This window comes from Heptranchias perlo, chromosome 24, assembly GCF_035084215.1.
Source record: "Heptranchias perlo isolate sHepPer1 chromosome 24, sHepPer1.hap1, whole genome shotgun sequence".
In the NCBI taxonomy this organism is placed as follows: Eukaryota; Metazoa; Chordata; class Chondrichthyes; order Hexanchiformes; family Hexanchidae; genus Heptranchias; species Heptranchias perlo.
This window is the reverse complement of record NC_090348.1, coordinates 34,216,432-34,228,904: the sequence shown is the minus strand read 5'-3', so window position 1 is coordinate 34,228,904 and position 12,473 is coordinate 34,216,432. Positions and strand designations below refer to the sequence as shown.

Below are 12,473 nucleotides of genomic sequence, written 5' to 3'. Positions count from 1 at the left end.
CTCACTGATGCTCAGTTTGCATTCCGCCAGAACCACTCGGCTACAGACCTCATGATAGCCTTGGTCCAAACAAGGACACAAGAGCTGAATTGCAGTGGTGAGATGAGAATAAGTGCCCTTGACATCAATGCAGCATTTCATCGAGTGTGGCACCAAGGAGCCCTACTAAAACTAATGTCTGTTGGATTCAGAGGAAAACTCTCCAATCTGGAATCATACCTGGCACAATGGAAGATGGCTGTGGTCGTTGGAGGCCAATCATCTCAGCCCCAGGACATCGACGTAGGAGTTCCTCAGGACAGTGCCCTAAGCCCAACTATCTTCAGCTATGTCATCAATGACCTTCCTCCATCATAATGTCAGAAGTGGGGCTGTTTGTTGATGATTGCAGTGTTCAGCTCCATTCACAATTCCTCAGATAATGAAGTAACCCATGTCCACATGCAACAAGAACCAGACAACATCCAGACTTGGGCTGATTAAGTGATCAGTAACATTCGCACCACACAAGTGTCAGACAATGATCATCTGCAACAAGACAGAGCATAACCGCCTCCCCGTGACATTCAATGGCATTACTAACGTCGAGTCTCCCACCATCAACATCCTGGGGGGTCACCATTGATCAGAAACTGAACTGGATCAGTCTCATAAATGCTGTGGTTGCTAGAGCAGGTTAGAGGCTGGGTATTCGGTGGCAAGTGGCTCACCTATTAACTCCTCAAAGCCTCTCTACCACCTACAAGGCACATCAGGAGTGTGATGGAATACTCTCCACTTGCCTGGATGGCTGCAGCTCCAACAACACTCAAGAAGCTCGACACCATCCAAAACAAAGCAGGCTGCTTGATTGGCATCCCATCCATTAGCTTAAACATCCACTCCCTCCACCATCGGCACAATGTGGCTTCATTATGTGCTATCTACAGGATGCACTGCAGCAAATCGCCACGGCTTCTTTGGCAGCACCTCCCAAACCTGCAACCTCCACCTAGAACAAGGACAGGAGGTGCATGGGAACATCACTACCTCAAAATTCGCCTCCAAGTTACACACCATCCTGACTTAGACATATATTGCCATTCCTTCATAGTTGCTCGGTCAAAATCCTGGAACTCCCTACCTAACAGCATTGTGGGAGCACCTTCACCACACAGACTGCAGCGGTTCAAGAAGGTGGCTCCCCACCTCCTCAAGAGCAACTAGGGTCAGGCAATAAATGTCGGCCTCTAGTGACACCCACATATGAGAATGAAAAAGAAAATCAAATACCAGGTATTGACCTGGGACCCAGGCAATTAAAGAAAAATTCTTAAGACCAAAACAAAAAATGGCCTTGGGCAAGCCTGAATGTATGCTTTCTAATTGGTTAGTGAAGTATACATGTTTAATTGCAATTACAGTGGGTCAAAACCAGAAATACATTATTCAATATTTACTGTTTGCAATATGTGAAGTGGAAAAAGTTGCATTACCAACATGAATACCTCTATCTTGCTAAGTACAACAGACAAATCAACTCACAACTGTTCAATAATACTATAAAAGTGGGACTACACTGTTTTAAGTAGTAAATTTATCTTTATGGTATGCTATGCATTGCATTTACTATATATTATATATATATATACACCCACTCAAAATAAATTATGGTTACAGATCATTTTCTTTTTTTTAAAATGCAAGTGATTCTTTATAGGTCAAAGTTTAAATCTAGATGATCAGACGTGTACTTTTGTGCTAATTCCAAGATTAAATTGATAAACTCTATTTTCTCTGCACATGCTCTGCATTTCTCTCCCCAGTCATCCAGAATCCTCTTCAGTTCTGCCACTCGCAGTTTGGAAAGTTCAGCTTTATTCAAATCCAATTTCTTATCTGTGAGACAACAGACCACAAAGTGGAGAGCAAATTTAATGTTAAGATCATAACGTTACTGAAACTAGAGGCAGTCTAATACAATCTATTACTTTTGACATCTACCCACATTGCATTGCCTGGTGACATCATCAACAGTCATCATATGCAAAACATTCACTCCATAAACTCCATCACTCACAAATATCTGTTCTATTCAACTGCAAAACTGAACATTGGTCAAAAATCTTACCTGTGAAAATTATTAAAATTCACAGGGTTTTTGTTATGGTCACAAAATTACTAAGCAGCTTATTCCCCCTGACATATTCTTAAAAGTTAATCTTTCATTTAGGAACAAATTAGAAAAATATAGTTGCTACTTACATTTGGATTACAATTCATGAGCTTAACACACAGCATCTATAATATATTAAAGGCCGCGTTTAGTGACACCACCCAGTGTAAATAACAAGATTTGTAGTTGCACCGCCAGGAAGTGGGAGGACCATAATCATCCAACACTTTGCCTGGAATGTGTAATTTGATGTAGTTAGCACTACCAAGTGGGACTGTACAAGGGGCTCAACTCTGGGGCACTCCCATTACAATTCTGTGGGATGTTAACCATAACCCCTGCACTTACCACGCCTTTAGGAGTGATGGTGAGAAACTTCCTGCGAGAATAACACCGCCGGTACATTTAATGAAGAAGTGTAATGTGTAATTTGATTGTGACTGATAGTACATGGCTTAAGCGCAAAACTCAACAATGCATAGTGCTTCAACACAGCACTTAACACTTGGGCTGGGCTTGAGAAACGTCACACGTACGTGCGTCACCGGCCTGGCCGTATATTAAATTGGCTATGAATGTCACGCTCTCCCTATTTGGGCATCACCAGTCTGTCACAATCATGCCTGCAGCTGCACACTTATACCACTAGATGGAGTGTCAGAAGCTGCAGATCCTCAGCAGCATTCCTCAGGCATTCTCACAGTTTGAGGACACTGCACTTCTAACCTCCTCTTGGATAACAGTAAGTTTAGAACTACTCCTCAACATTTTCTTCTTCCATAGCTTCAGTGTTGTCCCTTTCTATATTTAAGTAAATGACTCATGAAACATTTGAGTGTTTTCTTTAAAGATCAAATCCGTAGACTGTTCCTGCCAACCCCACCCCGGTCCCATTTTCCCTCCAGGGCTTCATGCTGTCTGTAAATGACTGCTAAAATCCTTTTCCTGCCATGATTTCCTGTTCTAGACTTTTCGAACTGTGCTTCCAGCTCCTTTTTTTGGGGGGGGGAGGGGGGATGTTGGGTAATTCTGGATGACTGAAGCAAAATTGGCCAAATAGCATTTTTTAATCCATAATTTTCTAGTGAAATACATAAAATATCAAATAAACCAATAGAAGGTCATCTTTACAGATCATTCTATTTCTTCTCCTGTGTGTGCATTTGTGTTTTTTTCTCTTCCTGATATTCTGTTCCTTTTTAAATGCTGTTCATCTGTAATGTCTTCCAGTTCTGACAAAGGGTCCATACCCAAAATGTTAGCTGTCTGTTCTCTGCATAGATGCTGCCTAACCCGAGTGTTTCCAGCATTTTCTGTTTTTGTTACAGGGTATACTAAATCAGAATGGCATTAGTAGACACCAATTTTCTAATCTCATTGATTTGTAGCTTATTCATCACAGTTTACATACTTCATATGCAGTGAATTGTGCAAGGTGTGAAATGGAGGAGGATTAAGGTGTTGTACATTAGTGACGATTAAAAATTTCTGACACCTGACATCTTTCAAAATCAGAACACCAGTAGCTGATTCCAATGCAGTTACAATGGAGAAACTGAGGGAAGAAATAGAAGGACAGAAAGATAAGAGGCAGCAGGGACATTCTGCAGCCATGGAAATCTATGACAGACAGACATTTCAATTATATTGCATCTTTCATGCCTTCAGTAAGTCTCAAAGTGCTTAACAGCCAACGAATTACTTTTGAAGTGTAGTCACCATTTTGTATGCAAACACAGCAGCCAGTAAAATCGCATGAAAAGCAGTTGGGTCTGTTTTTGGTGGGGTTGGTGGAGGGTTGAATGCTTTGTGTTCTGGCCAACAATCTCTTATCTTCTTTGGAAAAAGTGCCGAGATCTTTTACACCCTGAACAAGGAGATGGGAGTCTCAGTTTAACGTCTCATCTGAAAGTCGGTAGCTCCCGAGAATATTTCATTAATGCACTGAAATGTCTAATAGATTATGTGCTGAAGTCCTGAAGTGCAGCTTAATTCTATTACCTTGTGGCTGAGAGGCAAACGTGCTGCCTCTAAACCAAGTATCTACCACCCAGTCTATAGGTTAATCCTTTTCTTGTAAATTTTGAGATTTACGTGTATTATATGTTACAAAACTTAAGTATGTACAGTGAAATCTGTGAATTACAGACACCTAGGGGACTAGCATCAGCTGTCCATTTTTTGTATAATTGGTCCAGTGATAACTCATTATGCTTGGGTTTAGCTGCCGTTTTCTCAAATTTTTCCTGAAATTGACTTAAAAGATATGCCTTGCATTTCATGGTCATTAGACAGAGGGAAACTTAATTGTAATTAGCCCCTTGCAATTAGGCACTGGTGACATCGCTTGTGAAAAACTTTACAGGGGTCCATGTACCATGTTTTAAGGGTAAAATACACTAAGTAGGGCTGGTTACATTGAAGGCTGTCAGCAGTCTGTAATTTGTGAGTGTCTGTCGTTTCAGAGTGCCTCTTGTATCTCTTATGACATAAAATATTTGGGACTGTCGTGAAGTGTCGAATTGGTGTTGGACTGGAGGGAGGTATACAGTGGTGTGCCCAGGGGTCGGTGCTGGAACCACTGCTTTTCTTGATATGTATTGATGACTTGGACTTGAGTGTACAGGACACAATTTCCAAATTTGCTGATGACACGAAACTTGGAAGGGTCATGAAAGTGAGGAGGATAGTGATAGACTTCAAGAGGATAAAGACAGGCTGGTGAAATGGGCGGACACGTTGCAGATGAAATTTAACACAGAAAAATACGAAGTGATACATTTCGGTAGGAAGAATGAGGAGAGGCAATATAAACTAGAGGGCACAATTCTAAAAAGGGTACAGGAACAGAGAGATCTGGGGGTATATGTGCACAAATTGTTGAAGGTGGCAGGGCAGGTTGAGAAAGCGCTTAAAAAAGCATACGGGATCCTGGGCTTTATAAATAGAGGCATAGAGTACAAAAGTAAGGAAGTCATGATGAACCTTTATAAAACAATGGTTCGGCCACAACTGGAGTATTGTGTCCAGTTCTGGACACTGCACATTTGGAAAGGTGTGAGGGCCTTAAGGTGCAGAAGAGATTTACTAGAATGATTCCAGGGATGAGGGACTTTCGTTACGTGGATAGATAGACTGGAGAAGCTGGGGTTGTTCTCCTTGGAACAGAGAAGGTTGCGAGGAGATTTGATAGAGGCATTCAAAATCATGGAGGGCCTAAACAGAGTAGATAGAGAGAAACTGTTCCCATTGGCGGGAGGGTCAAGAACCAGAGGGCATAGATTTAAGGTGATTGGCAAAAGAACCAAAGCAGACATGAGGAAAAACTTTTTTACACAGCAAGTGGTTAGAATCTGGAATGCACTGCCCGAGGGGGTGGTGGAGGCCGATTCAATCATGCCCTTCAAAAGGGAACTGGATAAGTACTTGAAAGTAAAATGTTTGCAGGGCTACGGGAATAGGGCGGGGCAGTGGGACTAGCTGTATTGCTCTTGCATAGTGCTGGCGTGTACTCGATGGGCCGAATGGCCTCCTTCCGTGCTGTAACCTTAATGATTTTATTTTATGGTTGTCCGTCGGACCAAATTTCACTGTAGTTCTAAGTTGATTCTCTTTTTTTAAAAAATGATAAGCTTTTGCTGATTTCATACTTCTAAAATTTGAAATATACCAACTTTGCCTACTTTTGATTGGTACGTTCCTCAACTGTTCAGTTGCGATTTGTTGGTTTTATAAATATGAACTATGAGCCAATCACGTGCAAGTGACACATATTTTGCATATCAAGTGGGATTCCTGAAGTGTGACGGATACAAGCACACGGTAGACACAAGATATACATTTGTAAAAGAGTACACCTCAAACAGCTCTCAAAAAATAATACATTCAAAACAATGCACACAGTAGAGAAAATGAGGTTACTCATACCATATTTCAGTTCGCATATCTGAGTGTCTTTCCTTTTCAGCTTTTCACAAATCTTCAGTACAGGTACATGTGCACTCATAGGACGGGCTATTTCATTGACAATTTTAGTTGCAGCATCATTTGTTGCTCCAATATAGTAGCACTATTATAAAAAAGTTAAATTACATACTTATGTAATACAGACACTCACAGCATACCATCACAATCATATTTTATAAATGCAGCACTCAAAAAAAACTTTTGGCAAACAATTATGACTTCTGCTTATAAAGTAGTGGTGGGACTGATTCACAGAGGTCTAAATGTATTTAGAAGAAAAGAAGTAAGAAGCCAGTGGATTAATGTTATCCAAGCCCAATGTAGTGGAGACCATCCATATCAAATCAATGTCTGCAATTCTTCTATCATGATTGCCGATATATAATTATTAAATTCTGATGTATTTTCTGAGCTGAAGCTAAAATTTGGGTAATTTGTCATGTAGTAGTAACTCATTTTATACCTTAAAGCGGGCTGCAGACTAAATCCCAAGCATAGTCTCTGCCACATCCACGCATAAGGATGCTGCTCTGCAGCTCTGTGCATGAAAATAGGGTCACAATTTGCTTATTTTTTCCTTCAGTTATAACAATGTTTTAGCTTGCAACAGCTCAAGTTAGCTGCCATTTACACAGACTACTATTTAAGTTCTTGTGAGATAGTTATACAACTTGCTGAACTGACAGGTCAAAACATACTCATGACTTAATTATTTGCATCATGTAGTCACTTTTGCTCACTGTATAAACATCAACACCAGGACATCCAGTGTTCATTTATACATTCCCAATACCACTAATGGATAAGTAGTTTTTTTTTCCATTTTTACTTAGCTGAATATTTAATCTAATTCTAACTGCTGTTGAAACCAGCCACTGGTTTATGTGGGGGCGTGGAGCTTGTCAGAACATATGGGCATTTCATAAATCAAATTTCTAGAAAAGAGAAGCAGCAGAGCAGAAAGAAAACTAAATACAAATTTAAGCACAAGCTGTGTGCAGTGGAACTAATAAGATGCAAGAATATATTACCATTAATATCCTTTAAAAAAGACAAGTACAATGTAGCATAATATTCCTTTGTTTCAATACAATATAAACCACCAAAAAAAAATGCTAATAATGTCAGCGTGTGGATGATGAATGGCCTGCTCCAGCCCACCTTCTTAGCTCCCCTTTGCATGACAGTAGCTCAGATAGGATTGCCCAGCAATTGCCCATCTCCATGCAGAGAGATACTTCACCTCCTAGTGCCAAATCCTGTGCAGTATTGGTAAATGAGTGAGACAATAAAGCAGCATTCCCACTCCATGGCCTTGTCCAATGATGGTACAATATACAGCCACACTGAATAATGTCTTTGTAATTAAATAATCATACAAATTTCACTACAGGAGGAGGCCATTCAGCCATCGTGCCTGTGCCAGGTACACATCAGAACTATCCCCTCTAATTCAATTTTCCTGCTGTGTCCCTCTATTCCAATATCTTTCTTGACCCGTGTTTAATTCCCTCTTAAATGCTATGACTGACTTTCAATTGTGGTAATGTATTCCATATTCTAATTTTAAAAAAACTTCTAACCTCCCCCTTTATGTTTTTAATTTTTAAAAAATCCTATGCTTGCGGGCCTTTGTCACCAATTCAGCAACCAGTAGGAACAGTCTTTCAATGTTTACCCTCTTTGAAACTGTGGAGGCCAATAATAGGTTTCCCTTGAACCTTCTCTGCTCTACTGAATACCACCTTAGTTTTTAAAAAGTTTCTCACCATGGCTATTTCCTGGTATCATCCTAGTAAATCTACTTTGCACCTTTTCCTTTTCACTGCAGTCCAATTAACAACCACAATAAATGTGTACCAAATATCACATACTTACCAATCGGTTTTCCTTTCCTTTGGTATGTTCACATATTAGCATCAGTTCATTTACTACGACTGCAGGGGTCAATTCCACATCCTGTGCTTTCAAATACTGATAAAATCTCTCCAGAAATCCAATGCATACTGAGAATTTTAAAATGTGAAACAAAAATCTCAAAGAAATACCAAATTCAAAAACATAGTTTATAATGAATGGAACTCTTAAAAAGTTAACCTTTAGGCATATAAATAACTATAAAATATATATATTTTTGACCTTTAAAGTCATCATCCTTTTTACACTTTACTACGGAAAGATAAGAGATGTGAGGCTGCTGCATTGTATTCGACACAACTTGGATAGGCTACAGAAAAACAAACCTGCTTCATGGGCAGCATTATATATTATGGACTACAATTGGTCTCTTAAGTAGCATTTCTCAAATATGTTTTTTGTCTAGGTACAAAACTGAACCCTTCAGAATTTTACATAATAAAAGTCAAGAGTTTGTGGCGGTGGGTGGAGGTTGACATTCGAACCACTTAATTTTTGAAGCTCAAGTTTCATTCTATAAAATTTGTAACTCTTATGTTGGTATCAACATTTGTGGAGACATCAGTAATCCATTCTAATGTACTTTTTGTTCATGAAAAATAATGGATTGCAAGGTTCAACTGCAATTTTTTCATGAAGACTTGGAGGTTTCAAAATTCCACGACTATATCTTTATTATGTGGCTTTGAGAAAGACAAATCTGGTTTTGTTCAAAAGCTTTAGAATTGCTAAGTAGTTTCTTTGCTTTAGACTTTTTAAAAAAATATAAATTATAAAACATTAGAAGACCCAATACTGATCCCTGGGGCACTCCATCCACCAGTTCTTTTCACCCTGACATAACTCCTCTTATGGGTGCTGCTGACTTCTACTGTTCAGCCAATTCCTTACCCATATCTAAGTTTTACCCAACTGTTTTGAGTTTCACGTGGAACTTTGTCAAATGTTTTGTGCAGTCATGGTACACCAAACCTCTTGAGATGTCATTTCCCCAGAAAAGTTAAGGTGTTTGGTCAGGTAGGATCTTCGCCTTTTGAATCTATGCCATTTCATCTTTACTATTATCATACAGGTAATCCTCAAGCTTACTCCTGATGATTCCATTATTTTACCCAGTATTGAAAATAACACTGCATTATTATGCGTCTGCAGTTGCTGATGTCTCTTTTATTGTAGCTTTTGAAAATGGGTCTGCGTTAGTCTGTTCCCAATCCACCTGGACCTCCCCAATGTTCATTAACTTGCTTATAAATGACAGTCATTGCTTCAAAAATCTTCTCCCTTGTCTCTCTTAGTACTGTGGGAGTACCATCTATCCCAGGGAATTTATTTGTTTTGAGCCCTTTAAACCTGTCTAGAACTTTAGTCACATTTATATCAAAATTATCATTTAGACGACCAAAGAAAGTTAAAAGGGATATTGATAAGATGGGGGAATGGGCTAAAAAGCGGCAGATAAAATTCAATGTCAGTAAGTAAGGTGAAACATTCTGGTACACAAACAGCAGTAAATATACTCTGAATGGAAGTAGGCTCAGTGCTGTGGAAGAGCAGAAGGATTTGGGAGTATGGGTTCACAGGACATTAAATTGGGGCCTTTTTGTTAGATTACAGAGCAACATGCTAGAAGTGTTTAAACATATGAAAAGATGGGACAGGGTAGATAGAAGCAGACTATTTCCAGTAGTCGAGGGTCTAGAACGAGGAGCCACAGATACAAGATTAAATGTAAGAGATTTAGAACAAAGAACAAGTGAAACTTCTTTACAGAGAGATACGAGGCTGTGGAATTTACTTCCAGGGTTAATGGTTCAGGCAGAAACTATGTCAACATTTAAGATTAGATTGGATAGGTGAAGAAAATGGGAACAAAGGGATATGGGAACAGGGAGGATAAATGTGATAAAACGATTTGTTTGCTTGGAGGCTAAACGGTGACACGGGCTGGTTGGGCCAAATGACCTGTTACTGTGTTGTAACTTCTATGTATTTCTATTTCTAAAAATAATTTATTAACAGAGATACTGGCTACGTAAAATTATTTTTTTCTTCACTGTAATGTCTCAGCTAATATGAAAACAGTTATGGTCATCCCAGACACATTATATTCTGCCTTCCAAACATGTACGGAAAGCTATAAAAAGATGACATTTCAGGGATAAGTAAATTAATAACATTTTGAAGACTAAATTGGAACACTGTCATTTTACCTCACAACCTGGATTTGAATCCTTATAGACTGAAAGACTCTGCTCTCCGACTATAAAAGGTAATGTGACAAATGGCAGTTTCAGCTTGATTTCTAATGGGAATGGTGCCAGAACAAAACTGGCCATTATTTAGCATAGACGGACACTAAACCAGGCAACATCACTAAAGGATAGCTTGTATAGGAAATGAAAAAAAAAAATCACACTCTTGCAGCAAGGGGCAATTTTCTGAGTTTGTTGTCATAAATACATTTTGGAAGTAGAGTAATGGGAGCTTTACTATACATCTATCCCATGCTATACCCAACCTGGTGGTGCTCCATGCAGAAAAGGGGGCAAAAATGGAAGCATTTCCAATCGCCAGCATGCACGTGCCTTATGTTGATAAACTCAAAAATTACCAACAAAACTAGTTTACATAAACTGTTATAACACAAACTTAAAAGTACAGATTTTAAACAAGTCTGTAAACTTTAATGCAAAGTTATTAAGATGGAATTTAAAGGTCAAATTATACCATATTTTCCAAATGTAGGCATTTGATATTTGATCTCACAAATTTATCTTTCAATATTAAGCAATGAACCAAAAATATTTTGTGCAAAAGTTGGTGGTATTGGCAATCCATATGGCAAAAAGTAAACTACCAAGAACACTCGATAGTTGAATATACACAATATGACCAGTGAAAGACAAAATACGAAACTGAAAAATCAAGAGAGGATAATGATGCAGGGACTATAGAATGATGTCACGAAAGAACAAGCTTTGGTTCAGAGGAAAGCTGCTGTACTAAGAGACAACTAAATCCAATGCAAAATAATTACGACTCAAACAGTTCCAAACAGAATATGGAGCCACAGACTTTAGAGCAAGGATCTACTTTTTGGTTTTAAAAATGTCAAAACTTCAGACACACACACTCACCATGTGCAAAAAATGTTATAATGCATCACTTGCTGCATGCCAGTCTTTCTTCATGAATTTCGCTGCCTGTGTGCTAAACATGCTTACATAAAGTCAAACAAGTTTAGAACAGTTATTTGCAAAGTTCAGCAACAAGCTAGCTCACACAACTCAGTGTTAGCACTAGGTTTATTTGATTGATACACTTTACTGTTGTGCAGTACATTTGATTTGTCACTTCACATTACTCCCACCACTAGCGAGACCTATAAAGACACAACCCAACTTTGGAAGGGCAAAAATCTTTAATTGTACTGCTAGATGTTTTCAGCTCAAGGATATACAGTACACGAATTTTACATCTGCACTATTAAGCCTTACCAAAAGGCACAATGACAATGCTACATTTTATAATTACTGAAAACATGCACTCGAAATCATTAACTCAACCAATAGTTTATTTACTGGATACCCTCAGACTACGATTACCATATTTCAGATATCAGGATGGCTGCAAAAGTCCATGATCAATATCAATGTTGCTGAATGATCAGCTTACAGAACGCAGCCTTCGGGGGGGGGGGGGGGGGACAACAGATCTTGGCATTTTTTTCTCATCAGCAAAGAAAACAAGGACTCGAGGTACAATTCCACCTCCACCCTGGTTTTGGTAAAAGAAATGGAAAACAGTCAGGGTTTGGGAGCAATGGGAAGAAATTCATTGCTGTGCATAAATCAGCAACTTTGTAAACCGAACCAAGTTGATCTGTTAACCAAGTTGATCTGTTTATCCTGTGGATAAAATGGCAGCAAAAAAAAAGTAGGTCCATATAAGGGTAAGAAACACAACCAAACAGAGCAACAGCTGGGTTAGTTTTACAGCACCTCAGGAACCACTCAGCTAATGACACTGGCTACAAATAAACATTCAACACTGGGAGCAATAACAATAAAAAATATATCAAATGAGACTGTTGGTGAGTGATCCATTGCTCCTCTTTACTATTAATAACCAGGGGGTGGAAGGTCCTCAGCTCACCTTCACATTCCCCCCGTTGTAACGCGTTAATCCCCGCGGCGGGCAGTAGAAAGGGCAGCAGAGACCAGAGCAACACGGCCCTCATGGCCGCTCCCCAGCCCCGCACGAGCCGCTAACGGACCAAACCCAAAATGCGTTAAAAACCAAACATAAACACAATCTGCCGCTTGTAACCAGGGGAAGTGACGTCAGGACAGTATACTCTCCTCCCCCATTGGTGGTTCAGTGATCCAATGAGCATACTCCATTTTGTTTTCCTCTCGTCCTCCCGCTCATTGGT

At 39.3% G+C, this 12,473-nt stretch overlaps 1 protein-coding gene across 1 annotated transcript; it reads right to left on the bottom strand.

Moving 5' to 3' along the window:
• Positions 1 to 1,331: 1,331 nt before the first annotated feature.
• cdnf (cerebral dopamine neurotrophic factor) lies at positions 1,332 to 12,361 on the bottom strand. Its single transcript, XM_068005041.1, has 4 exons — positions 12,194 to 12,361; positions 8,000 to 8,127; positions 6,083 to 6,224; positions 1,332 to 1,878 (listed from the first exon to the last, which is right to left on the bottom strand). Exons 1-4 carry the CDS (start codon positions 12,276 to 12,278, stop codon positions 1,694 to 1,696), a joined length of 540 nt encoding a protein of 179 aa, XP_067861142.1. The 5' UTR covers positions 12,279 to 12,361; the 3' UTR covers positions 1,332 to 1,693.
• Between the last annotated feature and the right edge of the window lie 112 nt (positions 12,362 to 12,473).

Bases quoted from the DNA above. Each gene is read 5' to 3' on its own strand.
- cdnf (XM_068005041.1), bottom strand. From the start codon at position 12,278: ATGAGGGCCGTGTTGCTCTGGTCTCTGCTGCCCTTTCTACTGCCCGCC. The intron at 8,128-12,193 runs GTGAGCTGAGGA...TAAAATTCTCAG, and splicing joins ACAACGGGGGGAATGTGAAG to TATGCATTGGATTTCTGGAG. The intron at 1,879-6,082 runs GTATGAGTAACC...GTTGTCTCACAG, and splicing joins GATATGCGAACTGAAATATG to ATAAGAAATTGGATTTGAAT.